Source organism: Gambusia affinis, linkage group LG03 (genome assembly GCF_019740435.1).
Source record: "Gambusia affinis linkage group LG03, SWU_Gaff_1.0, whole genome shotgun sequence".
NCBI lineage: Eukaryota > Metazoa > Chordata > Actinopteri > Cyprinodontiformes > Poeciliidae > Gambusia > Gambusia affinis.
Genome location: NC_057870.1, coordinates 20,129,905 through 20,145,146, shown reverse-complemented (window position 1 = coordinate 20,145,146; position 15,242 = coordinate 20,129,905). Strand labels below are relative to the sequence as shown.

General features: G+C 38.9%; 1 protein-coding gene across 3 annotated transcripts; it reads left to right on the top strand.

The window, feature by feature from the left end:
* Positions 1–29: 29 nt before the first annotated feature.
* rab3c (RAB3C, member RAS oncogene family) lies at positions 30–14,304 on the top strand. 3 transcript variants are annotated; one of them, XM_044112663.1, is made up of 5 exons: positions 30–143; positions 3,013–3,237; positions 8,142–8,260; positions 10,610–10,734; positions 11,033–11,245. In XM_044112663.1, exons 1-5 carry the CDS (start codon positions 75–77, stop codon positions 11,221–11,223), a joined length of 729 nt encoding a protein of 242 aa, XP_043968598.1. In that variant the 5' UTR covers positions 30–74; the 3' UTR covers positions 11,224–11,245. The 3 variants fall into 3 exon arrangements, with proteins under 3 accessions (XP_043968598.1, XP_043968599.1, XP_043968600.1); XM_044112664.1 differs by lacking the exon at positions 30–143 and adding an exon at positions 673–788 and having other exon boundaries at positions 11,033–12,565; XM_044112665.1 differs by lacking the exon at positions 30–143 and adding an exon at positions 719–1,278 and having other exon boundaries at positions 11,033–14,304.
* The last annotated feature ends 938 nt before the right edge of the window (positions 14,305–15,242 follow it).

Sequence of the window (15,242 nt, the reverse complement as noted above, 5' to 3'; positions counted from 1 at the left end):
AAAAGGCCTAAGAAGAACATTGACATGCTGAAAAGGTTGTTGGTATTACCAGGGAGAGAACTAAAACGTGAAGGATGTCGGCCCTCGAGGACCGACTTTGGGCACCCCTGGTCTACAGCCTACTGCACATGAGTCGTCCAAAGGCCAGTCAGTTACAATAATCCCACCCTGTGACAACTAACTGGTCTTATCAGTTGTTTGCCAAGTAACGGATACTCTCTGTCTGGCAAGATGAAGCGTATATTTAATCCCCAGTCTGCAGTTACGTAATATCTGATGCACTGTGATTCGTCAGATCAATAAGGTCCACGTAGTGTAAATCAGGTCCTTGCATTAATGCACAGATGTTGAATATGTCATCTCCCCATATTAAACAACATTTAGTATGTTATTAAATCACAGCATTGATTTTATATTCCCATTTTCTAATCTACATACAAAATCCTAAAGTCTAATTTTAATTGCAAAACAAGGACATTTATTTATCTAGGAAGCTCTTCCTCCTGTCTCCATTGTAAAGCCCATAATATTAATATTCATCAGCACTCAGGTCGCTCTATTTTCTCTGTCCCTCTGAAGTGGCGCTGACTGCTTCAGGGGCGTGGGCACGCCAGCAAAACAGGGTGAGTGACGCAAAGAGCGAGAGCCTATTATATTTTGCTTCCTGACAGAAAAAGGGGGGAAAAAAATCCTGGCCAGGTTGGACTTGATGTTTACCGGGGAAAAAAATAAAATACATATAGGTGTAATATTAGGCTGCTGAGGATCAAATGGACTTGTATGGGAAGGTAAGGTTGTTAAATTCATGTAACTAGAAGCTAAGAATGGGGAAAACTATTAGGGCTTTTTTTTTTCTTTTTTCTTTTTGCAATGAGAGGATGTGTCTCAGATAAACTGAAGCAGCGTCTCATTGAGGCGCTCCACGCTGGGGCTGCTGCCTACATGCGCTTTTTCCTGAGTAAAAAAACCCCCAAAAACTACAAGACCCGTGTTCTTTGTCCCCGTGACGTAGCTGATACCCATGACACGCGCTTCCTTTCGCTCAGCCGACCCAGCATCATCACCACCACCACCACCACCATCATCATCATCATCAGCAGCAGCCTCCAGATCGGAAGCGGAGGGGACAGCTCCCAGGTGCTGAAACTGGTTCGGAGACAGAGAGAGAGGGGGAGAAAAATACCATAAAATCAGCGTCTGCGGTATAGATTCAGAGAAATAAATCTCTATCCTACTTATCAGGGGAACATACAGGTCGAAACGAGGCCTTCGAAACAGGTTTGTCAACACAATGTCCTTTCAGTTTCACATATGTGGAAGAATTTTTGTGAAACGACAGAATTACATCCTCCTGCTCAGAACAGCCAGTTATCAGCTAGTTATCTGGCATGCGGCTTCTTTGCTCAGCAGCGCTTGATTATGATTACTAGTATTTTTTTTATTTATTTTTTTTTGCTTAACCGGCTTATTATGGCGTGAAAACGATGTCCTTGCAAACACACACACACACGCACACACGGAGGCGAATAGAAAGCGAGTGCAGGACGGGCATGATGGAGGTCCGGCATCTTTTATTTAGCGAAAAGGCTGCAGGGAGAAATGGTCGCACATGTTTAGAGACGGAGGCTGGACTGCCCGGTCCAAACATTCACCTTGGAGGGAGCGATGACCGCTCTCCTGTCATCTCCCCAGTGCAACGTGCATCCTCTGAGGTGGCTGACTGCTGGCATGGAAAAGCTTATGTCAGAGTGTGAGCTTTCAGTACTCTGTGTACAATTGTAAACAAGTCGAATCAAAGACATATTCACACATTCAATTTAATTGGGTTAGATTTTAATCATTTTTTATGACTTTAAAGGCATAGTCCCATTTTTTTCAGATGCAGTTACAATCAGAAGTAGTTGTCTTATTCTTGGTTGAAAAATCTGAGAAATAAAATATCAGCAGATTTTTTTCTTCAGAAGAGACCACTGTTAAGTGTGTTGCTGTTTTCTCTGCTGAACAACTTCTCTGTCATTTCGCTTATGTTGCCACAGATTGGAAATTAATCATATTTAACAGCTAAAATCAATTAGTCAACTGCCTGCTAGCTTCTAAAATCTTCTCTAGGTAAATCCTTCTTCAATTTTTGCTTATCAGTTTTGTCCTCCAGGGTACAAAATAGGAATTGGTTCATGAAAAAGGGAGGTTGTTTGAAAACCTGAGATGTGTCATTTATTGGAAGAAGCTTTCTCATGATTTACTCACTCAGCTTGCTAGCAGACTTTTGCATTAGCACTACTGCTAAACTAATATATACTTGGATATAAAAATTTCAAAATCTTTTTTATTGAGGTGGCATTTTCACTTTCCCCTAGCACATTGTTCCTAAGATGAATTAACAATGGCTGCCTCAGAGTTAAGACTTAGTTTGAATTTGGTCTTTTTCTGTTGCGAAATAGAAATCTAAAGTTATTGAAAACCAAAATCTTTCACAATAAAAGTTCTTGATATTTGTCCAAATAAAGAATTTGATACTTTTAATTCATTCCCTTTTGAAGAAGCTTGTGTTCTTGGGTAAAATATACATCATTTTAATGAATCCAGTATCCAGTACTCTGAAAAATTCATTGGTAATATTTTATAATCCAAATGTTGCCCTTTTAGTAATAATATAAAAAAAGACTATTGGTTTATTTATAGAGATTTTCTACTGGTTTATTTATAGAGATTTTTGATGGTGGAAAGAACTCAGCTTGTTATCTAATACTCATTAAACCAACAGCTTGCTGTGTTGGTCATGCTGGTTTTCCTGACGCAGCCTTCTGTCATCTCTTATCTGTATCCTGTAAAACAAGCTCACTGTGCTCTGCAACCAACATGTAGATCTTATAGTTGCCCCCTCTCCTTTCCTGCAACTGCATGCAAACTGGTTATTGTTGTTTTAATGACTTGCCAGCAAATTATTTTATAAAATGTGTTCACATGTACAGTGTATGAGTTTTTCATTCCTATTGTCTTTTGTTTTTGAAGATGGCTGCCACTCAGGATGTCAAGGGGAAAGGAGAAGGAGGAGACCAAAATTTCGACTACATGTTCAAGCTGCTCATCATCGGCAACAGCAGCGTAGGGAAGACATCCTTTCTGTTCCGCTATGCTGATGACGCCTTCACGTCAGCCTTCGTCAGCACAGTGGGCATTGACTTCAAAGTTAAGACCGTATACAAGAATGACAAGAGGATCAAGCTGCAGATCTGGGTAGGAAATATTCACGAACACTGACATTAATCTTTCAGAAGCCACAAAATGTTTTATAGCTGATTTCTGTCTGGCCTGCAGTAGCTGACAAGCTGAGACACCACAAAGCCAAGTTCTGGATGTGTTTGCATCTCTTTTTTTGGAATTATTTTATCCAAACAAATTCCTGTTTCAATTTTACATTGTAATATTTCCATTTGGGAATGTTTATTAGAAGTAATGTTATAATGATCTGCGATAAAGGTGGCTGAAAAAGGTATCGACACCTCTTAAACAAGTTTTTCTTTTGAATTTCAAGACTTTTGATCTCCATATGTTTGCTGTACAATTCAACTGATCAAATCAAAGTAAAGCAATCCTTTGTTGAGGCACCTTAGATTTTATTTCAACTTTTAATTTTCTGGATTTCCTACTTGCATATCAAAAATGCATCTGACTAAGCATATATTTAAAAATAAATTGCTCATATGCATTTTTTAGGATGGCAGAACTTCCACCGAAGTCGTGGAGGATCAAAACAAGCTCTTGCACAAATATATTACACCAGAGAAGTGTACGAAAACATCAATAGATTAATACATACATAATATGGCATGGTGAAGATTGTCATTACTAATAGGAAAAAATTCTGCTACAAAGAGAGCCAGTTAAAAAGCTGGATTTTCCTCAGATCTGATAGAAAGAAAATATAAAATTGGTCATGGAGGCTGCTGAAAGACTGATAGAAACACCGAAGGAGCTGCAGGAAATTCTGGTTGGTACTGGGTTGTGTTTTACAGGTGAAAACTATTTCATATTCCATATTCTATTCCACGTGTTAGGGAGATGGCTTGCAGCAGAACATGGTAGTGGCAGCCTCATGACGTGGGCCTACTAGATATGATTTTGGATTTTGTTAAAGGGGATGCAGTTATAAATAGTCATTTCCGACCCAAAGCCTTCAGATGTCAGACAGAAGGGCTGAGGATGAAGTGAGATTTAAATTCCAGCATCACAGTCAAAACAACCCGAACTGGATGTTCATCAGAATAAAGCTGCAGACAGGAATTATCCTTACTGCTGAATTTATTCAAATCATGTGTGTAAGGTACAGTGAGCCCATATTGCCAAGATAGTATATGGGATGCTGACAGAATCCTACTAAAGAATCCTAACAGTAAAAACTCTTCTTTGGCAAGTATCAATTTTAGGTTGTGCACATGATGCAACCAGGCCTTTGCATCTGTTTTGTTTTGGATTTTTCCCTTTAACAGGGTTCTTCAGTTGAATTGTAGAGGAGACACACTCCTTCCAAAGTGGAAACATTTTTTAAATAATTTACCGTGGTCTCATTTTTAATCAAGTATTTTTAGATCCAGTGTAATTTGTATCCCGGTGGCCTCCAAGGTCTCATGGAGAGCTTAGATTCTGTTTGGTTGCTCTTGCAATGTGATTCCTGTCGCAGGAAGGTTGCAGTTCTATATCAAGAGTCCATTTGATCCATGTTTGTCCCTTTCTCTGCCCACATATATCATAGATGCCTGATACATCAATGAGAAATAAGAAAAGTACACCAGGCAAATAGAGATAAATACAGAGAAAAATCTCAACCTTGCATCTTTTGACAACAGGATTTGCATTTTGCATGTTTTTTAAGAATAATCCACTAATTGATAAATATAGGACTAAAATAAGAAACTATAATGCCCACATAAAAACGTTGTAGTAAAAGCTCAAATAAGTGTCATAATCCTTAGTGTTCTATAAATTCATTCATACAGCAGACAGAGGATGATGCATTTCCTTAAAAAGTATTCACCAAACAGCCTTGTTGTGCTTTCAAACACTGATCTAAGTGTGTAGGCAGATGGAAATCTCAGCATTACTGACAGGAGACTAGTAAGTGTTAACGTGGCACATTGCAGGGAGGAACGCAGAAGCGACACCTTGCTCGGAACGTGTGGGAAACTGAAGAATTTGAATGTGTTTAATTAGGAGTTTATCTGAGATAGTTTCCCTTTACCTCACAGACTGTAAATGTAAAAAAAAAAAATAAAATCCAAAAGACGTCCTGCCTCTCTCTCTTCTCTCTTTTCCATGTTTGCCCATTTTGGGGAGCAGTAGGCTCTTTCTGCAGCAATTATCCATCCTCAGAAAGTGGAAAATTTTATTTGAGCAGGAAGATGAAAGCTAATCGGGATAATGTGTTTTCATCAGCAGCAAAGACAAGCATATTCTGGGAGAAAAAAGGATTTCTCTTGCATCCAGATAATTGGCCTGTCTCTTTCAATTGGCCTAAAAAGAGCTGAGACATGAAGTAAAGGGACCTTTTAAGGTGATGTGTATTGGCTAAAGTCTTTGCACTTGTCACACATCATAATACATTTGGACTTCTCGCTGCAAATGTGTGAGACTGTGGTGAATGAAACCGACGGATGGCACTATCACAAAAAATGGACACATGCAGAACAAGAAGGCTTTTGCACACAGCGTGTTTCTGCTCGCTGCCTTGTAGAAGTCAGGCACTTTGATTGATTTCTGCTGAGCATCAAACGACAAGCAAAGCTTTTTAAAGTGCTCAATTTCCATGGAGTTAAGCAGATTTTTTTTTTCGGTTTCACTCTGTTTTCTAGCTATTTCCAGTGAAAGATAAACACTTAAAGCTATAGGGTAATTCTTAAGTTTTCGACTAAAATCTCAAAGACGCAAATTTCAGACAGGAACACAGACTGGGGTAAAATGTGCAGATGACTAAAGCATGACTTGGTTTATACGCAATGACTAGAAAAAAAAGCTGAGGCATTTCCATTCTTTGCTTTTATACTGATTGGCAAAAATATCATCTCAGCTTTAACTTGTTCCCGCAGGCTTTCATGTGATAACCACAATGTGTTTTAGTAGCATTTAATTTAACATACCAACTCAAAGTAATTTATAATCGTAAAGTGGAGGGAAAAGGCTACATGGTTTTCAACATTTTTTGTGTGACATTCAGTTTTTACAACTCAATACATTGTTGAAGTTAAATTACATCTACAAGTAGTTAAAAACTGTCCCATGTGAGCTTTTACGAGGGTGTTTTCCCCCTGTGGTTTCGGTAACTGATGAGCTGATGGGACACTTTCAGTGCTTCCCCATTGTCCGACCGTTCTTCGCTCTTCCTGAGTTAGAAATGGGGGAGGGCTATTATTGTATGTCTCTACTAGGTTTGGCAATGTATCTCAGACTCATTCACTTTGTCGATTAGATTTAGGTGTGGACTTTGACTGGACCATTCTATCACAAAAACAATCTATTATCTAAACCATTCCTTATTATTTCTGGATAAAGGCCCCTTATCCTCCTGAGGATGGACTTTGCTCTCAGTCAAGTCTTTAGATCTTCAAACAGGTTTTGTTCCCATGATTGCCCTGTTTAAATCTCCATCTATCTTTCAATCAACACTGATCAGCTTCTCTGTCTGTGTTGGAAAAAAAAGCAATAAAAAACCCAACATTGCCCACAGAATTATTCTGTCTCCACTACATTTCACATTAAGAAATTATCTGTGTTATTTTTCTGCCAGAAGGTTTGTTTTGCATGTAGGTGAAATACTTTTGTCTCACCAGAGCAGTGCAAGTTTTGCACATTTCTTGTGTCGCCTACATAAGTTGTGGAGAATTTCAAACAAATTTTGTTATAGCCTTTTGTTTTTTGTTTTTTTTTACCAATGGCTTTCTTTTATCACTCTCTTCTATAAAGCAAGTTTTGTGGAGGGTAAGAACAAATAATGTTGTGCTCAATGATTCTCTCCCCCCAGAATTAAGGATTGCCCTAGATTCCCCATATTCCTCTTGGATAACAGTTTGAATATTTCTCTAAAATGTTCAAAGTGTGGAGAAATTCTTTTATCAACAATTTCCCACTTAGCAATTATGATCTATTTTTGTATGTCCAAATGCATTAAAGTTTGTGATAATTACTCGACTAAAAGAGAAAAAGTTCCTTTTCAAGTCACTGTTTGTTGTACAGAACATTAGTGAACATAACAGGCTGGTGCTGGTTTTGGTCTCTGCATAATCTGACAGAGAGTCCCAGCTGCAGCGAGAGACCTGGAAACAGAGCTGACCGGCTGTGAGCAGCGTCTCTGCAGAGTGAAGGTCAGATGTGTCCTCTGGCTACAACAGGCCCACTGTTGTGATGGTGTGCAGGCAAACAGAACGCCAGATTACCGTGGCAAACACAAACCCGAGCTCCCTGTTTGCCGTCTGTTCGTCAAGAGCCAAGTAGAGCAGCCAGTATTCCTCTGCCATGATTCACAGACAGCATGGAAACACACTTGTGGGTGTAAGAACAAAGCTGTAAACATACAGAAAATCAGCATGAGGAACAGGAGGGATTTCTCATTATGTAACCCATAAAACAACAAAACTACTGTACAAATTTGGTAATCAGCTCCTAACTGCAAATACACTTTTTACATTTCCATTTGCTTCCTGAACATCTTTTGACTGTGGAACACGAATCACTGTGTGTACACAAACACTCTCTAAAATTGAAACAATCTTATTTCTACATTTGGAACTTTTTGGATGAAATGCATGTGATGATCTTTGCCTCACTGAACACCGCTGATTGATTCTTGTGGAAAGAACTAAATCAATTTCATCAGCTAAAACTGAGGTGTTGCTCCTGGCACCCCGTCACTGCAAAAGCCAGTTCAGCTATCGGTATAATGATTAGTTCCAAATAATGAGCACAAAAGAAGAGGAAACTTTGAAAATTGCAGCCATGACACCAAGCAGATCAGGTTTTGTGTGTATTAATAGCAGTGCATTAATAATGTAAATGCCGGCTCATGAACACTGTGCTCCGGTGTGTGCAGCTTCAGCTGTGCAGGGTTGGGTCACCGAATAGTGACACCGAATCATGATGTCTGTGTGTAGGACACTGCTGGCCAGGAGCGCTACAGGACCATCACTACAGCTTACTACCGTGGTGCCATGGGCTTCATCCTCATGTATGACATCACCAACGAAGAGTCCTTTGGCGCTGTGCAGGACTGGTGAGTTTGTCTTGTTTTATTCATTTATATTCACTCCCTAAACACAGTACAGTGAATACTGACATTTTGTAATTTTTTTCAAAGTTATCTAATGTGGATCAAATTATGGTCATAAGTTCTCTCCCATTTTATCTGCTTCTGAATACTTTGTGTGAAATCTGACAGGCTCCCTCTGCAGCTTGCGTGTTCACCTTTCATGGAAACCTTTCTAGGCTGAACCGTAACTCCGAGCCAAACGTCTGTTCTGGTGACGCATTCATGTCTAGAACTGGGAGAATAACATTCAACTAGTCACAGAAATTAGGTTTCTGGGTTAGTGTTCTTACTTTGAAAAACAACACAGGATGCCAGAGACAGAATGTGTTTAATGTTTACTAATCAGGTGTCAGATTGTGAGGTGTTTCCGACAAGCCAAAGGTTTTGCCAGCTCAGAATTGGCATTTTGTTAGGGGAAGTTATGTAATTCTGTGCATTCTGCAAATGATGTGACCATCATTTGAAGGCCATCACGTGACCTTCATAATGTGCCATAATATCCTGAGCCACCCCTCATTTGTATATTTAGCTCTTAAGGACTCAAAAGTCATCCTAACCTACTAAAGAAAAGTATCACCATAGCATGATGCTGCCCACACTATGTGTTCTGGTCCTCAGTGTTAGTTTTCCTTTAGGTCTCATCTGATTTATAAGGACTAGACAGAGAATTAAACATGAATGAACTTTGAAATATCTTCCGATAGACCAACACTATAGGTCAATGGCTGATTCTTACCCTAATATAAGCAGCCAGATTTGAATCAAATCCCTGTGAACCAGACAGTTTATTCTATTGGTCCACTTGTGATTGCCTCAGGACGCTCTGACTCTTTGAAGGTTTACTGCAGTCTGAGCACTGACTGTGATGGCTGTCTGATGAAAGGGAGCCATGTTTACAACAGGCCTGGGTTACCTGAGAGCTTACTTAGCAGAAAGAGGACAATGGAGTAAAATACATAAATGGAGCGCTCCTCTTTTGTCTTTGCCGCCAGCTTTAATTCTACTTTCTCTTGTTCCTTGTGAAAAAAGGGAGGGAAAAAGGAGGTTACCATGGTGATGACTCCATCCTACACTGTCTCTCAGTCTTTTGACAAGCTTATTTCATGCCTGAGTCAGAGAAATATTGTAACACTGAAACTGAATGTTGAATTAAAAAGAAATGAATAAACAGTCATTTCAGATTTTGTTTTCTACTTGTGAACCAGCAGTGAGAGGGAGAGCTCTGACATCTTGTTGCCATCGCTCTTTGTTACTCAGTTTTTATTTTCTCTCCTGCTTCTCTCCCTTCTGTTTTCTGCTCATGGTGTGTTTGCTGCCCTACTTTCAGTAAGACTGCAATCCCTGCAGCAGCATGTTCCTTAAATTCCTGCTTATTTTCCAGAGTTCAGAAAGGTTAGAATAGTGCAGACCTTAGTAATAGCTTTAACCCGGGGATTTAAAAATAAAAAATAAAAACAACAAACATAGCAACAGTAATTATCATTTTCTTCCACATTGAAAAATCATTTTAAAATGAACGGTGTTAACATATTTGTATGAGCAAGTTTTGAGTGTTAATGTAAACATCTTTACATTCGCTACAAAGTTCTCCTTTTAACAATAATTTGAGTCGAAAACATGCTTTTGACAAACAAATTTTCTTTTTTGTTCATACTAGTGTCATTTTACACATTTATAATTATTCCAATACACATAAGGGAGTATTTTTACACATAAATTCTGGACATGAATGAGGATGCATGCATTATTATTATTAGAGTGAAGAAGAAGAAGAAGAAGATGATGATGATGATGGTGATGATGATGATGATGATTGGCACCAGGATGGTAAGCAGGATAAATAATATGATGATGCAGAGGGAGCATATTGTGTAGGATAATGATGCAAATTATGTCATTTCATAAAAATGAGGATGTTAATTATAGGAATGATGATTAGGGTTGGTGATTACGGTGAATTTCAGTTGCACAGTGTTTGTTGATACCTTTTCCTAAAAAGTGTGTTATGTGCAAGGAGTAAATAATGACCTATATTTGAACAAGAAGTGGCAGCATATTTTTGTTTAACATATTTGAAATTGACCCACTTTTCTGATAACGCCGTCAATGACTCACAAAATGGGATGAGCCAAAGAACATGAACGTAATCGCTGTTCATGATCGCTCCAAATGGCAGACAAACATTACATCATATGCCTTCTTCCTCTATCTTTCCATTTTTGAAGGGTCCAACACAGATCTGTCTGTTCCTCTTGCAGCAGACCCCCTGAAGATGATTGGTCTCTCTGTGTGTTTGCTTCCGATTCTGTGCAGGTCGACCCAGATAAAAACCTACTCTTGGGATAATGCTCAGGTAGTGCTGGCTGGAAATAAGTGTGATATGGAAGAAGAGAGAGTGGTCTCGGTGGATAGTGGCCGCCTGCTGGCTGAACAATTGGGTAGGTTGTACAACAACATCCTCAGCTACAGGAATTTTTAATTATTATGCAACACAATGAAAGAGTTGCATACAAACTGTATGTACCACCCTGCAGAAGTTTACATCCGTCTTGAACTTTCTCGCATTCTGCCATGTTACTATAACAAACCTTAGTGTTCATTATTAGAAATCAATTGGATAAATCTACATAAATATACAATTTACCATTTAAGGTGCTGAGAGAAAGATGATCAATGGTTTTCAACTTCCAAAAACGTCTGTAAAGTGCGGATAACTCTGTGTTTTCTTTTCTGTAGGTTTTGAGTTCTTTGAGACGAGTGCAAAAGACAACATCAACGTCAAGCAGACCTTCGAACGTCTCGTCGACCTAATTTGTGACAAGATGTCTGAGAGCTTGGACACTGATCCGGCTGTCACCACGGGAGCCCCCACCGCCAAACTGACAGACAGCGCTCCACCCCTCCAGCAGCCTGGATGCAACTGTTAGTGGCCGGCAGTAGAAAGCTGTCAGGGCAGGAGAGTGCAGGAGGTCTGCGCTCTGCCAGAACTGCCCTCACCGGACTGCAGTTCAAAGCCTGTTTAGTAGTAAAAATTGCAAAGGCTGCTGCTTTATCTCTCAAACGTTATCACCTTATATAATAAGCAAGTACAGTCATTGCTAATGTAAAACATATAACATCACAGGTTATCTAGACTATAGGGAATCAGCATCCTTAAGCTAGTTAGTTTGATAATAAACCAATCCTGTCTGGCAGGACTTGAAATAGTCCAACACTTAAACTTACACAGGTTGTCCTTCAGACCTTTAATATCTTTATGAATACCTATACAAGAAATAGAATCAGTGAGTGCTTTAATATGTCTATGAAGTTTTCTGTATGCTGTAAATTGTCCTTTTTTTCTGGGTAATTTTGATTCTTAGAGCAGCCAAATCTAGGATTTAGCGCACTAGGCGATGTAGCGGCTTTCCTTTGTGTAACGACTGTCATAATAAGCCTCTGGCTGTGACTGTGCAGTAAGTGAGCGTGGATTTGCATGAGTGTGTCATGTCATGTTGCCATTGATTAATCAACTACCTTTTGGGGAAAAAGTGGCCTTTCAGCATCTCCAACTCGGCCTCTGTAGTAAGTCCCTCTGTAAGTCCTGCTTCCCGTTGGAATGAACCGAGTCTGTGTAACTGATGGGAGTACACTTTCACCCTTTGCTGTATGTAGATGTGTAAATTCTTTAATAAGTATCTGAAAAGCAACTCAATCATTATCCTCAGCCTTTAAATGTTTGATGCAAAGAGCATGCTACCAAAAGGTCAAACATGTGTGCTGTTTTATCTGAAGATAGGCCTTACCCAAAGCTCCTCATCCTCAACTCCATTTCATCGAAGCACAGTAAAGCATTCTGATAAAAGCAGCTGAAGCGTCCTGGCATGGAATAAACAGCCATAATTTCTTATTCAGCATGAATTGTGCTGTAAAATTGAACCCCTTCTTTAAAAAGAGGAAAACAAGATGTATGTTGCTTAAAAAAAAAAAAAAATCATAAATATACACCACCTTTGTCTTTAATAAATCTGTGCCGTGTAAAAGTCGTAAATAGTTCAAAAATTCAAAGTTTCGAGTTCATCTCATAAATTCATGAAAAAGTGCCAAAAACATTACGGTTCAACTAACCTCTTAACTGTCACGCTCAAAATACTTACATATAAGTTAGCAAGTCTGTGAGGAGACTGGTGTCCTCATGACAGTTAGGGGGTTTTAACATTGTTGGTTGCTTGTTGCATAGGGAAGCAAAACTACAAAAATGTAAAAAAAAAAAAAGAAAAAAAAATGCATGAAGTCAGTCCTGATGTATCGGTGTAGAATTATACTCTGAGACACTGTAAATATCACTCTGTCTTACAGATCTAGGAGCATTATCACGGCACTCGCTGTGAAATGCAATGGGCCAACAAGTGCAATATTTTATGGATGAAACCCTGTAAATAGTTTCCTTCTGTCATCTTGTCCAACAGCTCCATCTGCAGTTTGAGAGAAAAAGTAGGGTGGCGTAGTTTTGACCATGCTGTGTGCTCTCTGAAATGAGTGTGAGCTTCACTGACAACCTGCAGTCACTGAACGTTTGGTGTAATGTCTGTAGTGGACATAAAAGACTGCAGACCCTGTTTAAAATGTCTGAGTTTGGATCTGAGAAGATGAGATCAAGATAAATCCTTTCAGAACGTTCCACTAGAACCCAGTTTCAGCTGAAAACAAACATGCCAAAGCATTGTGCTGCCACTACCATGCCCTCCTGTGGGTATCTCATTTTGGTGATGTGCACTGATATTTTGTGCCAAACACAAAGTTCAACCAAAAGATTATAACACATTTTCCAACATGTTTTTGGGGACATTTAGATGTTTTTTTTTTTTTTTTTTGTGTGTGCTAAATTTATATCGACTAGGATGATTTAAAAAAAAAAATGCTTTATGTCCTGCGACCCTATCCCATGTCTCTGTGTTACTACACACATAGCAGACAGTTCTTTAGCATATTCTTTACACTTTATGTAGTTCTCTGAATAACCTGCCTAAGAATTTTTCTTATCTTTTTATTATTTTTGGTGGCTCGTCCAGTTTTTGATCATATTTAATGTTTTACAAAGTCTTTGTACCCTTCTTGTAACTGATGCTGTTTGACAATGAGATCCATCTGATGCTTTGGAAGCTGTTTGCAACACGTGTGGTTTTCTGTGGAAAAGTCTAAAAGAATGGCTGAACTTTGTTTGATGTGGATCAGAGGGACTTTAAATGATGGCAGGTGTGCATTTACTCCAATTTAACGTGGGCTGGAATGCGGCCACTAATTCTGAGCACAGACGCATCCAGTGTTTTAAGAAAATGAGCAGACTGGTGCAGCCATATTATGGGAGTCAGATTGTTTTTAATATGGTTTTAAAGGTTAGAGGTCACATTAAAGGGGTAAACATTCTGAAATTATCTATCTTGACTTCTTTCTTTTACATCACAAAAACGTCCCACTTTAACAGGAGTGTATACCTTTCATACTTACTTTTAGTGTGTGGAGGCGTGTAGGGGTGTGTGTGTGCGTGTGTGTGTGTGTGTATGTCTGTCTGCCATATTGAAGAGACGTATTAGAGTTCTATAGTGTATTGTTTGTGTATACCTTTTTGTACAATTGTATTTGCGTACTGTATGCTGTTCCTGCTAACTGTTGGGTGTTGACTGAACTTCTGTTATGTCAAAATGCAGTGTTGTTGTGCAAATAGTCAGGGAGATAATCTAGTCCATGCCATATGCTGTACTGTTAACACAAGAAAAGGGATACACTTAAACTTGCACACAAAGTGTGTTTGTTAACATATGTGTACGTCTTATAATATAACATGTTGGAATAAATTATTGTAGATCCCAAGAAAAGATTCATTTCATAGAGAAGAACAGTCAATCGGATAAATAAAATCTCATTTTAGAAACATTTACATATAACTGAATATATTTCTTGGAGTGCAAGCAAAAATGAAATTGTATGTTTTTGAGATTATAGGAAATAAATTCAGATTCTATGACGGGTCTCTGTTTCATCTGTCTTCACTGACTGTGGTAAAGCACAATAGGGGGCGCTGGAGGCTGGTGAACAGTGTGCAGACCTCTGTCTCAGCAGCTTTCTTCAAGACAAAGTGCGCCACCTAGTGTTAAAACGAGATCTCTACAATCTCTTATATTTGCTCTTCCTGTCAGACATTTTCATCAGTCAAAATTATAACACATGCTCAAATACACACATATATATAGACTGATTTTTGGTCAAAAATAACAATATTAAAGTTTGGGAAAATTAAGCTTCCAAACCAAAAATAAAAGGTACATACCATCAAGCCTGATGGTGGCAGCATTGCTCTGCCATTTCTCACCAGAGTCATAAGGTATCCAGCCAGAACCATGCTGGGATCTCCTTGCTGGCTACAAAAACAAAGAGGGTTGACATGCAACTTGTTAAAGGACATTAAATTATACAGTGGTGTGTGAAAAAAGTGACACCCTGGAGCATTTCAGGTTGGCACTTTTTGTCACTGTTGCAAAAGGTTTGGACACCACTGCTCAGTTTTTTTCTTTACTAATCCACTCTGATCTGCCACTTAAATACTTCAAAACTTTGATGGGATTTCTTGTTCATGAAATGAATAATAACTAAAAACTCAGTATAATTTCACTTCATAGAAGCATCAGCAGACACTTAGTTCAAGCAGATAAAGGTGAGGGCGCATGCTGTGGTGCATAAATCCAGAAAATGTCCTTCATATGTTGTTGGATTTAAGATCTCCAACTCTACTAAAGAACCTCCAGCACATCTGCTGTAGTAATCTCAATGTTGGGTATAGTAATAAAAAGAAAATGAGTCAGCTAAAATGGACAATCAGAGAACAGCAGAACTTAGTATAGGACAATAAAAACCTGGCTGCTGCATCTAGTTCTTACTTTATTAAATGTAATCATAACATGCATAGCAA

What these genes read in the sequence shown, in the direction of transcription:
- rab3c (XM_044112663.1), top strand. Translation starts at nt 75, where the DNA reads ATGTCGGCCCTCGAGGACCGACTTTGGGCACCCCTGGTCTACAGCCTA. An exon ending in TGCACATGAGTCGTCCAAAG is followed by an intron (nt 144 to 3,012) that starts GCCAGTCAGTTA and finishes TTGTTTTTGAAG; the next exon opens with ATGGCTGCCACTCAGGATGT. An exon ending in CCTGCTGGCTGAACAATTGG is followed by an intron (nt 10,735 to 11,032) that starts GTAGGTTGTACA and finishes TCTTTTCTGTAG; the next exon opens with GTTTTGAGTTCTTTGAGACG.